This window comes from Anas acuta, chromosome 3, assembly GCF_963932015.1.
Source record: "Anas acuta chromosome 3, bAnaAcu1.1, whole genome shotgun sequence".
Taxonomy (NCBI): Eukaryota; Metazoa; Chordata; class Aves; order Anseriformes; family Anatidae; genus Anas; species Anas acuta.
This window is the reverse complement of record NC_088981.1, coordinates 49,310,107-49,327,752: the sequence shown is the minus strand read 5'-3', so window position 1 is coordinate 49,327,752 and position 17,646 is coordinate 49,310,107. Positions and strand designations below refer to the sequence as shown.

At 40.0% G+C, this 17,646-nt stretch overlaps 1 protein-coding gene across 1 annotated transcript in view; it reads left to right on the top strand.

Moving 5' to 3' along the window:
• The window catches only part of EPM2A (EPM2A glucan phosphatase, laforin), a 57,561-nt gene extending 53,548 nt beyond the window's left edge, over positions 1 to 4,013 (top strand). The window contains exon 5 of the mRNA XM_068677017.1: positions 1,892 to 4,013. Within this exon, the coding sequence (XP_068533118.1) occupies positions 1,892 to 2,172 (281 nt within the window). The 3' untranslated portion in view covers positions 2,173 to 4,013. The remainder of the gene's footprint in view (positions 1 to 1,891) is intronic.
• The last annotated feature ends 13,633 nt before the right edge of the window (positions 4,014 to 17,646 follow it).

Here is a 17,646-nt window from a genome sequence, read left to right as displayed (position 1 = left end):
TGAAGGTATAATAAATTTAGAGATTACACTAAACTGGGAGGACCTGTTGACTCTGTTGAAGGTAGAGAGGCCTTGCAGAAAGATCTTAACAAATTAGAGGGCTGGGCAATCACCAACAATATGAAGTTTAAGAAGAACAAATGATGGATTCTGCACCTGGGATGGGGCAGCCCTGGCTCTATATACTGCCTAGGGGTTGAGAGGCTGGAGAGCAGCCCCATGGAAAGGAATCTGAGGCTTCTGGTTGATGGCAAAATGTATATGAGTCAACAGTGTGCCCTGGCAGCCGAAAGGGATCCCACATCCTGGGATGCACCAAGCATGGCATTACTAACTGGTTGAGGGAAGTGACTGTCCAGCCCTACACTACACAGGTGTGGTCTCACCTCGAGCACTGTGTGCAGTTTTGGGCACCGCAATATAAGAAGAACATGAAAGTATTAGAGCATGTCCAAAGGAAGGCTATGAAGATAGTAAACGGTCTAGAGGAGATGTATAAGGAGTGGCTGAGGTCCCTTGGTTTGTACAGTCCAGGAAAGGGGAGTCTGAGGGTAGGCCTAATGGCTGCCTACAGCATTTCTTTCTCACAAGGGGAGTGAAGGTGCAGATGCTGATCTATTTTCTGTGGTGACCAGAGATAGGAACTGAGGAAATGGCGTGGAGCTGTGACAGGGGAGGTTCAGATTGGGTGTCAGGAAAAAGTTCTTCACTGAGAGGGTGGTCAGGCAGTAGAACAGTCTCCTCAGGGAAGTGGTCACAGTACCAAACCTGCTAGACCGAGTTCAAGAAGTGTGTAGACAGTGCTCTCAGATGCATGGTCTTATTTTTGGGTGATCCTATGTGGAGCCAGGAGTTGGACTCGATGATACTTGTGGGTCCCTTCCAGCTCAGGACATTCTATGATTCTATGATTATGTGATTCTATGATTATGTGATTTATATAATTATTAATTATTCATTATTTAGGACAACCATGGTGCATTCTGTCATAACATAATCTTTTTAATTTCTACATTAGAATGCTTAGTCCAAAATCTTGGTTTTAGCCAGTAATATAGGAAGCGTGCATGTTTTTGAGTGAGTAGTCTACCAGCTGAACAGAATGCTTCCAATAGAGTGAAGTATCACTGCCACAAATAGGGAGCTGTCATATCTGTAATAGGATATCAGGGAGAACAGGAGAGAGAGGACAGGAGACCTTAAGACAGGGATTTGAAAGGACTTAATGTCAGTGCTCATCTGTGCCATGTGGAAAAGTTAAACTTTGATGTTTGCAGCTTCAATTTGCAGAGTAGTAGGGAGAGGTATAAGGAAATGTGGTATTATCAAGAAAGACAGTATTCTGACCCCCTTGGGAGTCAGAAAGGATGTTTTTCATTTTTTTTTACCATATCCTTAGTACACGATTATATCATAAAATGTTAAGGAGTACAGGAAAACTATCTTTTGTTCTCCCTCCCTCCCTTACTATTGGCATTATGGTCTTCATTACCAGGTTTTGGAAAGCAGCAGTATGTAGGTAGATACACAAACTGGTGGTAAAAAATATTTTATTTTTGGCTTGCTAACTTTAATGATTTATAAGGACGTGCTGCTTGATGTAATTTGCTGCCTTATCTCAGTCCCTGTGAAAATGAATATGCCACACACATCCAGCGTTAATCAGGGTGTATATTTAGAGAAGACTTGGGGCATTTTACAGATTTTGTGTGATCCAAATCTACATTGCAAGAAGAAATGAAGGTTAAAACAGAAGGTCATTTGAAAGAAAATAATAAATACATCAGGTTTGCCCTTATGACTCACAGTGAGTCAGGCTATACTGATAAAATCTCAACCATGAACATAACTTTCTCAAATACTTGTGACTGTGCCTTGTTTTTATCCTTAGGAAGAATACAGATGTTGCCACAAGCTGTCTGCCTATTGCATGGGCTGCTGGAGAATGGACACACAGTCTATGTTCACTGCAATGCTGGCGTTGGCAGGTCTACGGCTGCTGTCAGTGGCTGGCTGAAGTACGTGATGGGATGGAACCTACGGAAGGTGCAGTACTTCTTGGCTTCCCGGAGACCAGCTGTCTACATAGACGAGGAAGCCCTGATTCGTGCTGAAGATGATTTCTACCAGAAATTTGGACCTCTTCGTTCCTCATGCAAAGTGCAAGAGTAGAAAAGCAGAAGAGGAAAAGGAAGGTGAAGACAAATCCTTGCATGTGAACCCCAAGGATTTAGAAATCATGAGTCAAATTCCTGCCTCTTCTCATCAGATTATACACTTGTCATAACAGCCTGAAAATTTTGTTAAGAAGTGCCTTTGAGTGTTTTTTTATTTGCCTTCTTTAAGTTGGTGCGATTCATGTTTTCAGGCCTTTAGCTGCAAATACAAGTCCTAGAAGCTCTGCAAAGGGAAACTAAGATTCTGTTTTAATTACTTGCCTACAGGAACTTAAGCAAGGTTCCTAGGTTTTTAGGGTAGACACTAAATAAGATAAGGCATAAAGTAATTACTGTTAGCAGTATTTTAGTGAGAAGAAATTCTGAAAAAGAATTCTCAGAAAAACAGATACAAATGTTGACTGACTTCATGTTCAAGTTTTGATGGGGCTGATAGTCAAAGTTACTCAGTTATTTTAGAGTGTACATTATTGAAATGTTTTCTAGTAATTTTTAGAAGAATGGTATTAATGAGAAAGACCAGAATGAAAGTGATTTTCCATATGAGTTCCTTAAACAAAAACTGATGTCTAATGCAGTGAACTAAAGTTTGCTTTCTTTGCCTGTCCAGTCAATGTTAAATATTATGAGTTACAGCTATGTTCTTTTATGACATTGAGGTTAAGCTACAATGTGACATGAAGAGAGGAAGCAGATCCACTTAATAGAGTCTTACTGTGTTGCAGAGAAAAACTGCTATTTATTACATTATCCTAGTCTGTGAGCTCTGTAAGTCACAGGTACGTTTTGCTTTTCTGGTACATGCAGTGCTATGAAGTGGGATCTCTGGGTGCTATGTCAATCAGTGACATAGTGACCACTAGCCTAAAGCAGAACCTGTAGGAACTACTTGGTGAGCATCTGCATATGACTGGCAGCACAGCCTCTGTGTTGTTCACCTAGATGGATTTCTTCTCTACAGCAGAAATCTCTTCATGTGGAAGAAGTCTTTTCAGCCTGTGGAGGCTGATGGTGGGCTGTCTCTGGGGTGAATGGAGCAAGTGTGTTCCTCTATAGGAGCAAAGAAAAACTCTTTGGGCAGTTTACTCAGGAATGTGGTCTAGGTCAGGCTGGTGTTGGCTCTGTGGATGATCCCTAATGTTTTCCAGAGCTGCTCAGTCCCTTAGCTAAACTAAGAAGTGTTACCAATAGCTTCCAGCCCTGCTCAGGTAAAACCAATTTGCCGTAGGTTATGTCCAAGAGAGATCAAGGGAGAGAAAGCATTCCCTAAGGAAAAGAGGATTAAGTATGCATCAAGATATGAATTTCATTTCTATAGGTTCAGTAAAATCTCTTTACTTTTCAGCCAGACATCTTATTCCTCTAAAGAACCAGTCAGTGCCAGAGTAGTTTAGCTGATATATTTTGATTATCTGAATACTTAATGGAAAAACTATTGGATTTGAACTGTTTATGGAGAAAGTCCAGCATAATGCAATGTAATGTTTTATTTATCTTTAATTATCTTCAAAAGGAAGACGGCAATTTAAGTTATTCTAAGTGCATGGTTTTGATCTCGAATTTATTTCTTTTTTTTTGTTTTGTTTTGCTTTGAAATAACATTGCCTGTTTAGATATGAACTGTTAATGGATAATGTCCAGCATAACACAATATGTTTTATTTATCTTGTATTTATAACATCTTCAAAAAGAAAAGTTTATTTAACTTATTCTATAAGTATGATTTTGATAATTACTTTGTTTCTGGTTTTGTTTTTGTTTTTTGCTTTGAAATAAAACTGCCTGTTTAGAAAGTGGATGACAAAAGTTCACTATTAAATAACTATTCACTATTAATTCCAGCACTTTGTTTTCTTGTATGTCTTTGGCTCCAAATTTCATAAATACCAAGAAGGGCCATGGCAGATGTTTCTGTATGGACGTGGGACCAGCCACTTGAATGGTTATGATCTATTGCTTGTCCGCTATGCTGAGTAAGTTTTGATGGGCTGTTGAGAAGGAAATCTCAAAAAGAAGAGCCCAGCAGAGACGTGTGGGTGATAAGGCACCTCTGGTAGCTGCACAGACCAAAACCAGGGGTTACTCTGCAGCCCGATGGGATAGCAGAAGGGGTGTGTGAGTGCTGCTCCCAGACTGTTTTGGGTGCTGCTGCAGTCTGCCCCTCCAAAACAAGCACTGAGAATGGGAGAATGGCACAAGAAGTAGAAACTAGAACTCACTTAAGTTTTACAGTTCTTTTGAGATATGTTTGAAACCCCAAGCTTAAAATGTGTTTCAAAGCCTCCCTGACAGACAGTCCTTTCCATTAGATGCAACTTGTAATGTATGTCGGGACCAGCAATTGCAGTTTTGCTCCTGACATTTTATTTGTTTCACAGCTGATTATATTTATTTTCAGTGCTCTTGGGACTGTACAGTGCATAACATGGCATAAACAAGTGAGTATATGGCTAAAGAGGTATAACCATGCTGTGCTGGCTATTCCCTAATACTGATTTTGTTGGCAGTGGAAGCAGACTTTTGCTTCATCTCTTGAAGGGTAAAAATTCAAATTATACAGAAGCTATACATTCAAGGAAGGCCTAGCAAGGGGACGTTAATTAATTGTTTATTGTCATTTCAGCTTCCTTGTCTGCTAACCTGCTGGGGGGCAATATCATATACAGATTGCATTAGCTGATGAAAAACACGAAAACAACTTGCCAAAGTCACGTTAACGATGAATGCAAAGAGTTCCCATGACTTGCAGTCCCTTTGTACCTATTTGTAGCTTACTTTTATTTTTTTTTCCTCATTGCCACCTTCCTGCTTTTCTCACTGAAGACCACCCTGTTGGGTAACATTCATTAAAAGTTCTGTCTGCTGAAAGTCACCAGGAATTTAAATGGTAAAGCGATTGTTGCAAGAGGGTACAGTAACAAAAAAAAGCAATCATATAAAAATATTCAACTTCTCCAACTGTATAATTACATGATAGAGCTGCATCTAGAGCTTAACTATTAGAATTGCAATCTGTAATATGTTCTTTTGCTGATTGGATCATTAGCTGTTTCCACATACTAGACTCCTTATGCAATTTGGATGTCAGGATGAGGACAGCTCTGATGTATCCTTGTATACTTCTTCACTAGGTTAGTTCTAAAAGTGCTGTGATGCTTAGATGAGAACTCCTATAGAAGGAATCACAAACAAATAAAAAATATAAGTTATTTTACAGCACACCCAAGAAGCCAAACACATGCATACATAGACAACAATGGGAACCAGGTATAAATATTTTGATATCTCATCATCTTAAAACATTGTTTGGAGAAAATACTTTTCACATATGAAAGTATTCTCTGCTCTGTTCCAGCAGATTTTTTATCTTTGTGAAATTGAAGAAGTGGAGTTTGCTACTTGGGATGGGACTATTTACGATTCGTGGTACTTAGGGAAACTCAATGCATTATTAGGCCTAGCCAGAGTTGCATAGACAGCAGAGCTATGCTCAGATAGCTCTTAGAAGCAATTTTTAAACAAACAAAGCCCCTTGAAGGATGGGTTGGGATTTGAGTGGTCTGGTTTCATGATTTTGTTGCCTTCTGACATCAGAAGGTGAGTAATGGAGATCTCCTGTGTGAGATTTTAGGTAGGCAATGCGGTCTGGTGGTGGAGACTGGGTTGGCTGGCAGGGCTGCTAAATACCTTCATTTCTCCCTTCCTCCTTATGGGTAATTGCGCACTTCAAACTTTGTTCCTTTTGGTACTTTTCTGCTCTAGGTGCTTAGGTTGCAAGTTTTCCCCGTCTGTTTGTACAGTGTCAAGCCCAGTGGAGCTCTGGATGAGGCCAGGACTGCTGTATTTTTACCATGTTGTGCTTTTGAGTAACTGAAAAGTCTTGCAACTGTTAACTGAGTGGGGTGTGCTGCACAAAAACATATGCAAAACTCTCTGCTCTAGGGTAGAATTAGGGTTTGGACTGCAGGCCAAGCCCTCCTGAGCAAAGATAATAGAAAAGGCTAGGCTGTATGTTGTGCAGGAGCAGGTAATAAACCCCCTGTTTAAAACAAGAATGTTCAACACACAAGAAAATGCTAGGCAACTCTGTACATGCCAAGGTCAGACTCCTCTTTCTGAGTTCAAATTCATAGCTTAACACATTGACTTTACTTGTCTGCAGCTGAGAAAAAAAAGTTCGATTGAAAGTCATCAAATAAATTTGCCATAACTTTATTATCTCACCTCTTCTTTCATACTTCGTCATTAAATTGCAGTGAGAGTTTTCATATCAATGGTACTTTAACTACATATATATATATTAATATAATTCAGTTAAATAAATACACTGGGAGGCTTTGAAGAAATATTTGGAAGCATAATAACTACCACAAAAGCATATATTTGGCAAGCAAGCCCTAACTTCCTGAAGGATAATGAACATCAGGCTGCCCTTAGCTAAAATGGAATTGGATTAATGTAATAGAGGGTAGGATATATAGGGCTTTCTCCAACTCTAGCTGTTTGCACTTTCAGTGTTAAATCAGCACCTCTGCAGTTATTTCTTTAAACAAATTCTGCTGGAAAAAATAATGGTTTATTTTCCACATTTATATAGCTTAAAGGAAAAGGGGCAGCTCTGAGGAAGCAGCCTTTTGAACAGTGGAAGCTAAAGAATTAACCCTTTTCCTGTTGCTCCACGACACAACAATGACATCACCAATGAAACCAAACTATATTAATTCATAATTGATCTTCCTAAATTAGCAAAGAAAAGCAAATTTTTCAAGAGCGATGACATTGCAATATTAGCATAATTGCATAGTTGTGATATAATCGACCAAATACATGTTGTTGGCCCTTCAGCTTTGATAACATTGAACCTATAGGGTATTCGTTCTCAGTTAGATATCTATTTTCTTGCTCCATACTCTCACCTCAAGATGATTCATCTTGGTCTTGACTAGTTTTGTTGACTCCTTTCTTGACAAGAAAGGAATCTTGACTAAACATTACAGTATTTGTAAAGATAAGTAATAAGCATTTAAAAAAAAAAAAAACCTTTGAAAAGTATCAAAGCTTGTCTGGGGATAAGGAAATAAGAACAGTTATGCCCTGTAAAATAAGCATGGTGACAATGTGAGCCCTAGCCCTATGCAATTCAGATTTTTTGCACTTAAACATGTCCTATTTGGAAGACTGAATTTGTAAAGATTGCAGAATAATGTCTGTGATTTGGCAATTATTTCCATGCTGATATTTTTATATTTACATCAAGGAAATTAGAAGGCCTGTTTATTTATGTGCTGGTAAAATATTAAATGATACCTCATTCTTGATTTAGATGACGTGAGGAAAAAGCATAAAACAGATGCCAAGAAAAAACTTCTAATGCTGGGCAGGTTTCTATGGTCTTTACTTAATGCCATTATAACAAAATTTGTTTTGTGCTAATGCAGTTTCAGCAGGGAAATATTTAACAGTCAGGCCATCATCCAACAGTAGCAGCCATAAGTTGGGCAGCCAGCCCAAAGTCACTGCAACAAATCAAATCCTGAAAATGAATCTAATCTCCAAAAATTCAATAAAATACATAAACATAGAGGTTAAATTAATGTAAGGATTGTATTTGGAGAAGGGGAAAATACATAGATATATAGTATAATTGTGTCTAATGTCAAAGGGAAAGGTATTTGGAGTGGGATAGCAAACACCATGACTCACTTGAAAATGTGATCAATACATTGGATGGAAGTAGAGCTGGTATTTAAAATCTGTTAACCTGTTAAAAGACTCTACCAAAATATTTAGACTTAAAATGCAGTTACAATATTTAGCTGTATAGAGAAAAAAACGTAGAAGAGTAATTTCTCAAGAACACAGACCTATTTTACACTCTCTCTTGGGCAACCAACTGATGGAGTGCACTTAAGCAGGTGGAGCTTTATGAGCACAAAAGTGGTTGCTGATGCTGTGTGGTTTGGCAGGCAAACAACTCCCTTCCATGGAGATGTGTTGTTCTGAAATAGGATCAATGAGGCTATTCTTTAGAAGAACTAAAGGGAAGGGCACATCTTAAAATGTGCTTAAATGATAACTGCAGATGGAGGTGTAGAGAAATGGGTATCTCCATGGAGTCTTTCCCTTGGCATGCATCCTGCTGAAACAGAACAGCCTCTTAGAGGTATTCTGCCTTGCAGAACCTGTGCTTGAAGCCAGAGCACCATGATAGGAAATTTTAAAAGTGAGTGGCAGTGGCCCTGACACCCATTAGCTGATTGTTAAATGCCATAATTCAGACTGCTGACATGTTTGGCTGAGCTGAGCAAAATTAGACAAAGGCTGCTGTGTGGGTGTCTGAGGCACTCAAAGGTGGGAGCTAAAAATCATCTTGCAGGACTAAGATGTACCAGCATGATCCAGCCAGGAGAAGGTTGAACTGGAGAAACAAGAGACAGGTCTTCCACACACTCTGACGCTGCCGGTGAAATGGATGAAATAAATTCAACTCTCTTTATTTGAGTTATTTGGTGTCTGACAATGACATGAAGGATACTTAACTTCAGTCCACTATCAGTAATTGTATGGGACAACTGCTGTTCTCAGTGCCTCCATCCACAATGGCTGTGTGGGTGCCTGCACAGTCACCACTATAGGCAACCAAACTGGAAAATGCTGCTTTGAGCTCTTGATTTCTCCTGCCCTTTTTATATAGTAAAGCATATGCATTATTTTGCAGTAAGGTTCATGCAAAGGACTATTTTTCTCAAGAAGGGAACAAGGTATATACTAGAGAAAGATTTAGAAACAGGAGTTGGAAAATATGTGAACTGAAGAACAAAGTGAACTGTGGAGATTAGACAGAGCTCAGTGAGACACAAATATATCGCAACACCCAATGAGCAATAAAAGCACAATGATATCCACCGGAATAGCAAAGCCTGGCAAACTATTCAACAAAATCTGCCAAGATCATTATTTCTGAGAGGAAAAAATTTGATTAGGTCTCTCTTGATTGCTGGGAACATGACTTGAGTACACTTCAGAAAATGCTGAGTTATGCCATTTGTGCATTTCTGCTTATGGAACTGAAATCTATAACATTATTTTAGCTGTGAACATGGTTCTTATTTTACATTCCTGAGTAGCAATAATTTCAGTGTGTCTTCCAGTGGCATCCAGATTTAAAAAGAAAAAAAAAAAAAAAAAAGCAACCCTGAAGCATCCTACCAGAAATTTATATAAATTATACATATTTAAGGTAATTTCTGTACTTTCAATGAACATAATCCGTGTTTATTGGGGAATTACTGAGCTTAGAATGTGCAGTTATCTTTTACTTCTCTGCTGTCTCATATTCCAGGCTAAAACACATGCTTAGGTAGCACAGAAAATATGAAAATTAGCCAGGTTGAAACTGTTGCTGAAACTGCTATGCTTTTGTGCTGCTGTAAATACCCAGAGTTCATGGTGTTAGAATTTGTGATAGAGAACAAACAAACAAACAAACAAACACAAAACAAACACACCACAACACCACCCTTTAAACTGAAGATTAGTGAGAAAAGCAGTAGCTAGCAGAATGTTTATCCTGCCACTAATCTGCTTTTATATGACAAAACAGGAGGGAAAAAAATTTCCCTCCCACGGACTGAAAGGCTCCACTCAAGGGACACCTCCTTTAGATAGAAAGTGACCTAACAAACTACTTGCCACTTGTGGAAATTTGAGTACAAGAATAGTCCTGGGGATTTCATGTTGAAAATTTTACACTTGGTGCCCAAGTGCTTTGCTGCATTCTCTACCTGGGTTTTTGATGAGATGAGTTCTAAATTGGTGGATTGCTATAACCAAAATGCCCCCAGCATATGCCATGAGTCATCAGCTCTTAGAAGAGGGTAAAGACACTTGCTTACTGCATGACTGTGATTCAAGCAAGCTGTGCGAGGTGGTGAAGTGAAATCACTTCATTTGTCGAGGGAATGGGTGTTAATAGGTATTGGAACCTCTCCCACTTTGTTTTTAACACAATATCCAAAAACTCTGCAGTGCACAACAGCAGAGCTGTCTAAGCATCCATGTTCATGTGCCACATGCCTGCCTGAGAAAGAAATTAAAATAAGAGAAAACTTATGAAAGATTGGAGTTTGCAGGGTTGCAAAAGGACAGAATAAATCTGCACAGGTCAGATGCACCATGGCTGGAAGCACAGATAAACCCTGCAGCATCTTGGGGTAAGCCTGCAATTCTTAGCTATATTTCTGTTGTGTTATGAATTAACATGATTTTAATTTGTACAGATTTACTCTTGTAGTCTTCTACTTCCTTTCTTCCATATCCCTCTTGGAAAAGTGGCAGAAGTTGAAGAAACTCTGTTTGGTGGAGCTTCTAACAGGGAAGTGGATGGTTACATGAGAACAGTCGACGTGAGCTGATCACCCACAGCTTGAGTTTGCTTTACTTTGTGCTTGGTATCTCCTGGTAGCTTGTCAGAATAGCAATACTTTTCTGATTTCTGTGGTCATTTCTATGGCTACCTTGTTTTATCAGCTCAAAAACATAAGTTACATCCCTGAGATATCCTGGAAACAGGATTGGAGACTTAATCTTGGCTTCTGTATTTCTAAAATAGTATTAATATTAATAATATTATTAGTATTATAAATAATACTTTATATTATTATATAATATTATTACTCTCCCATAGGCCATACATGCAGAGCGCAATCCACTTACAGAGTGACTATGCCGTAGTGTTCATGCTGAGGACTCACCCTGACCCCAACAGTGGCTGCAAGCAGAAGCCCAAGGCAGAGCTGGAACAGAGCAAACACGAGACTGCTCCCTCAGCCTCTGACTGTAGCTTGAGGGGTTTCTAGAGCTGGTGCATTTTCTCTGTTAGCAATCTGTAATGTATCTTTATTGAAGTGCTTGCTCTGCTTCCCACGGGCATAAGCTTCAAGCATTCACAGTGGCCTCTGGCAAGAAACTGTGAGTCTGTTGCACAGTGGAGGAAGAATCACATTATTTTGTTTTGAGGATTATTTCATATCCCTTAGATTTTTTACTGCAGAATACAGAGTGCAATTAATCTTCACAACCTTCTCCATCAGATAAGAATGTGCTCTGTTAAGCACATACATAACAGAATATTAAATGCTTGATGAAGCTCAAAGGGAGTAAACAAAACCCTAGCCCACACCTAAACACAAGCCCATCTGCAAATGCTTTGCTGAACATGAGGACTCCAGCATCCTTGCTGTGGAGCTAAACTAATTTTGTTCTGTTTTAAAGTAGAACTCCCTGTTCTGAGCCTTTGTTTGGGTTTAGACATTTAAAAGGCCACTTCTAAACCTGTTTTCTTAGACAACCTTTTTCCCTCCATCCTTGTTTGTTACGTGCTGCCTCAAAAGCCTGCTGGCATATTAAGCCATTAAATACAGCGTGCATGCCATTCCTACAAACCTTGCATTCTTCTAACTCCTGCTTACCTCCAGTTTCCGTTTGTTCACTGCTCCTGGTCAGAGGCAATAAGCACGAGGAGAGAAGTGAGCACGCACACTCAGCTGGCAGTCCCACAGAGGCCTGAAGATGCAAAAATCCTGCAGGCTTGTGAGTGATTAAACAACCAAGTGAAAGCAACCATTACATGAGCTCCTCTGGTAGTTGCACTCATGTGGCTCCTCCGGTACTTGCACTGCTCTAATTCTGGTGGATTATTTTATTTGTAAAAGTCCTGATAAGTATATGCATAGATAAAGGCCTAGAAGTAAAGGAGGGTGACTTAAAAGAATGAAAGTCTTCACATATGTGCCTGAGAATGCCTCAGATTAAAAACTCCCAAAGTCCTTTTCCCAGTCCCAATCCCTTTCACCAAAGCTTTATTTCTGGGTATATGGCCTGCAGCCATTGTAATATCCTAACTACAGAGCATGCAGCAAGAACTTTCTTAATGAGCTTCTCCCCTCCTCCCCCCCTTTTTTTTAAATTACCAGCTAAAAACCCAGTCAATATAATAAGTTTTAGTGACCAGTAGAGTTAGATTATTAGTGTTAGGTGTCCCAGCCCCACATGCCATCTGCGTGTTGAATGAGGAGTCACCTGGAGATATCTAATAGAAAATAAAAGGTTGGGGGGGCAAATCCAATGCCTCCCCCTAGAATTGGGAGGGAGTTGTTCAGCTAAACACCTCTCCTTTGTCTTGCAGGGTGGCGTGGAGGCTGTAGCACTCATTGTGATTATTCAGGGCTTAAAATGTTGACCTAGAAAAAGAGAGTGTAGGCTTGATTCAATTTTCAGCCAAAAATGTTTCAAGACAACATCTGTCAGGCTGTGGTCCTAGACACTCATCTGCCCACAAAGATGCTTTTATTTTAAAGAGCCTTAACAAGTCAAAAACATCTTGATGACCAGGTAGCACAACACCAGGCTCCTTCTCAACCTAGTTTCTAGATCCCACCATCAACACTTCTCTTGTACTTTTCCTTTTTCTTGCCTTCCCCTATGCACACTAGCTCAGCTCTGGCATACTATTGGGGGAATGACTTATTAATAAAACAACTTGCACATTTTATGCTCCTTTCCAAAGCAAGCAGTCTCATGAGAACATTATACATAATATTATATATTTTGCATATCTCATTATGCAAAAGATATCACTACAACTTCTGGCATTTCAGAAATGAGGGAAATGGTGGCATATGCTCACATAATATATAAGTAACTCAAAGTCAACAAGTAGTATTTGTGCTGTGAAGCCTAGACAGTCTACTGTGAGCACTGTTGAAAATCCTGTCCTTGGTGGCTGATGTGTGCAAGCACTCACTGCTGGCACCACTGACTCCCCAAAACCTAGGTGGGATTTTGTATCTCATCTCCTTCTGGGGCTGTCATCTGTCATAACAGACAGAAACGTGTATACATGCAATCCGTGTTTTATTCAACAGCTTGCAAATATTTGCTAGAAAGAAGAAAAATAGGATGAAGAAAAGATATTGCAGCAGAAAGAGGGAAGATGGCTGTTGCCTTACCAAATAGGAAATGTCTCCTCTCTTCTCCTTCCTAGTCCTCCATACAAGATACTCAAAAACAGCCAGCAAAAGATATAGTCCATAGTGGAGAAATATTACAAGTTTATAATGTAAAGAATTTGTTCTTCTTGCTGTCTTTTTCTTCTTTCTACCAAATAACCAAATCGTTTAAGTAAAAATTTAAAGGAGAAAGCTATACCTATAGTGGCAGAGTAGTCATTGAAAACACCAGTTTACTGATAGATTTCCAGAACTGATAGCTTTGTGGAAAGATGAAAAGTAAAGAGAAAAGAGAAAGACAAGTTCCTTTACAACCCTCCCCACATTTCTTCATCTACCACTTTCACACAGCTGGTGTCGCACCTGGGGAATCCTGAACTGGGCTGAAGTCCCTCAGGAAATATAGCCCTGAAAAACAGGGCATACCAAATCATGACCTGAAGGTAGATGCCAAGGTGAGGGATGGTTTTTCAGTTGTTGGGGGAGTTCATTGCAATCTCTGTCTTGCACAGACAGGCCTCACTCTCCTGGTGGAAAATGCCTTCATGAGCAGATTTGAGACAGCCTCACAGTATAGACTGACCCCTCACCTCAGCACTGTAAATGATCATTTAATATCCCAGGCCAAAGCTACTGAATGCCTGCTGCCACAGATTTTTAGGCACTGGTGATCCTGACCCCTCGCATGGTGCATGTCTTGCCCTCAGAGAGAAGGAAAGGGAGAAAAATAGAGCCAAGTCAGTGCAGAGAGACCATTACTCATCGTGGTGTGCTGCTGGACCAGTCAGCAGGGGCTGGTATTAGGGGGAGTTTATAGAAATGGCAGCTGTTTCGGCCTGGCACAAATATAGAGGCAGATTAAGGTTTAAACAAATAATGTGAACTCTCTTACATGAGTAAGGTTTTGAGAGTTGTCACAAAACGTATTTGGGATATTGCAATGAAACTTGCTATTTAATTTTGCGAAAATGGAGAAAACAGCTTGAGAATGTAATGAAAGTCATAGAAAGTGAGGCAAAGTGCACCAAGAGAAGAAAATATGCAAACACTCTTGGGCTTGTTTGCGTTGGCAACTGTGTCAAAGTGTTCCCAGCAGCACCAAGAAGGTAGAAATAAAAGGCTCTGGCTTTACAGATCCTTGTGTTTGTGGCATCCCAATAAAAGACTCAGTCGCCCACATATGCACCAAAGTCTGCTGCCTATGTACAGTTCCAAGCACAAAATGCTGTTTCAGATTTTTTTATTGTGTTCTGTGTCTCGCTGACTGAAAAATATGCGTGATATATGGTATTTGCCAGAGATACACAAATGAAGATCCCGTTTTAAATATCAAGTTCTGTGATGTTAACAATACGACTTTGCCGTGGACTTGGTCTTTTATAGTATATGATAATGCTTTTGCATTTGGCAAAAAGCAGCTGTTTACCCTGCAAGTAGCCATTTCGTGACTGGCAGATTTTCTTAAGTTCAGCTATTTTCTCTTCTAATTTCTTCCCTGAGATACTCCTGATGGAATAATGCATTCCTCTATCATAATTTTTCACATCACAACATCTAATATGAAGGGGAAAGATGGATGAGACTTTCCTATGGTTTTCCTCATATCTCATCCCATTTTTGTGATTATTCCGTATGGGGGATCTTGACAAGGGAGGCCGGATGCCCAGCTAGCATTTTGCAGGGAAAACCCTTTTCTGTGGAAAGGACAAGTTCTTGCAATGCCCACCTGAAAAGGCTTTTGCCTCAACTGTGCATGGCAGGGCAGAGCTGGGCCCCAGGGCACCTTGTAGCACTAAGTGACTTGGTTGCCTCCATCTTCATTCATTCTCTGTCCCTGCAGATTTCAGGACACTGACCTCAGTAACACAGGATTCATTCCTTTTATCTCTCCAAAACTGGGTAAAAACTAGTACCTGTGGAAACTCAGATTTCTTTGTATGGTTTTGCGCAGGGACAAAATTTTCATTTCTCTGTCTATAGAGCAGCTGAGGCAACAAGCTCCTTTCGCTGCTGTAACTGGATGGTGTGTCTGTAAAGTATGTGGGGATGTTGAGAATGCAAATGCTGAATATGTATCAAGTGTTTATGGAAAAATACACGCAAACCCTGAAAATCTGAAACACCGTTTCAACCAATATTTGCCATGCTTGAATTGGTCATTCCTAGGCAAACCGCCCTTTATCTGTATTATTTCATAGTCAATTAGTAGAAGACTGTCAAGCTGGCTGACTGGAAATCTTTGCTGCAGTCTATCCAAGGGCAGGGATGTGAACTCATGAGGGGAGTTCACTCCGCTCATTGGCTTTGTCACAGCTTGAACAAGCCAGGTGCAGCTCTGCTTACTGCTGGGACTGGGGTGTTCACACCCTGCTGCAGGTGGTTAATTTGGTCAGGAAAAGATGATTGTAAAGATTAACACAAGAAAATAGGATCGTACCCTGCTTTGTAATGTAGGTTGAAAGTTTCACTGATGTCCTGGGACTTAGCACTGCTTTGGAAGTGCAGCATCTGGCCTGTATGAAATACAAATGCATGCATGTGAAAAAGATACAGTATACAAAGAAAGAACTAAAAGATACAGCTGATATCAATGCTTTCCCAAAAATATTACGGATTTAGATGTTGATCAACACATCAGCACCTTCTTTCATTACTTACTAATGCACAGAACTGGCAGTCCCAGAAGAACTGCTGTAACAGCCTTCACATGCTTCCAGTATGTTTCTCTTAAAGTGCCTCCCAAATTAACTTGACTTCAGCTCTTACCCCTCTCTCCCTCTCTTCTCAAATATTCCCTTGCTATGTATTTGTTTTATTTTTGAGATGCTGCAGTTTCTATTGGTCTTTGAGAAAAAGATATGGAGAACCCCCATAAGGTTTTGAGCAGCCTGACTTGCAGGGCTTCATTTTTAAGGATGTAAGTGATAGTTTTAAAGAGTTTTCCTTGTGGGGCTGTTGAAAACTTTTTTTTCACCTTAGAGAGGATTTTTTTTTTTAATGTTTTTAAAGTGGAATTTTCATTTTCATTTCTATTGCTTGGTCAAAATGAAACTGAGCTCCAAGGAAGGTGACTTTGCTCATTCAGATTATATTGGTATGGTTTCTTACACACAAACACACAAAGCTATAGAAGGATAAAAATGATGAAGTGTCTGACAGTGCATACATATCAGTCTTTCCAGATCTTAATTTTGGAAGGACTAGGGTGTTTCTGAGTTAGTCTTTCATCAGACTGTCAGGACATTATTTGTCTTATAAACTATAGGTTCTGTTTGCATTTCTGTGGCATCTTCCATCCCAAAGGACTGACAGCTTTTCACCTTCTATCCATCTGGTCTGTCCTCACCCTCTATTGAAATACAGCCGCCACAGTCTCAGGAGCACAAGCAGGAAATGTGTTTAATTGTGTGTAACAACGGTGGCCCACAGTGAAAGACAGAAGCAAGGCAGAATCCAATAGAAACAGCAGGGAACCTTTAGATAAAAGTGTAGCTAAAAATGAATAACTACTAATAAAAAAATTCTGAACGTATTACATCTCATTTCATCTCTTTCCCTACCTGTTTTAAGCCTATTTGTATTATAGGTATTGTGTGGAGGGTATCTTGTCTACCTATCCCACTCTGGAGCTAGTATTTTGATAAATACCCATTAATTTTGAACTGATTCTGAATTTTCTTGGTAGGAAATGCTTTCTAATTCTCAGAGGTACTCCTTGCATATTATCAGTGGGTACCAATGTTCCCCAACCCACATACTCATCCCACCAAAACCCAGGCTCCCTAGATAGCCCAAGTCACGACTGTCAAATTCATGGTTACTGCTGAAAGTGTTGATCATCATAACAGCAGTACCCTGTTAATGCATGACAGGTACATCAGTGAACGGGTCAGGATCATCTCAGACTGCCTGGGGAATAAGGTGGTTCAGGACCACATGAGCACAGATGTTCAGGGGCTCCAGCTGCTACAAACAATGACACTGCTAGTAGCTTAGCAGCAGCAGTATTTTGGGACTTCTGTTCAATGCTGCACAGTCAGTGATGTGACTGTGTGCAGCTTCCCCGTTGTTCTCTGCAAAAAAGCAGGGCAGCAAGCATGGCAGCCCACAACACACCTCCGATGTGCTCAGTTTTCTCTCCTGGAGGCTGCTCTAGGGGTAAATGAGAAGCAACTGAGTGGTGGTGTGCTGACAGGCATGGGCAGGGTCCTTGGCAAGTAATGCCCAAAGCAAATGGCATATCACACTGAAGGATTTCAGCCCCAATTAACTGAAATTGTAGTGAAGAATGTTTACCTAGTGAAAAAAAAATAGTTCAAAGCGGCAGAAATTTGTTGCAGTCAATGAAATGCTGTTTGTTTAATGCAGAGGAAAGTAGTTAGGTCATTCTTGCAGACAGGAACTCTCAAGAGTCCTGTTTTCAGCAAGGTTATTCTGATTTAATAACACACAGCATTGTC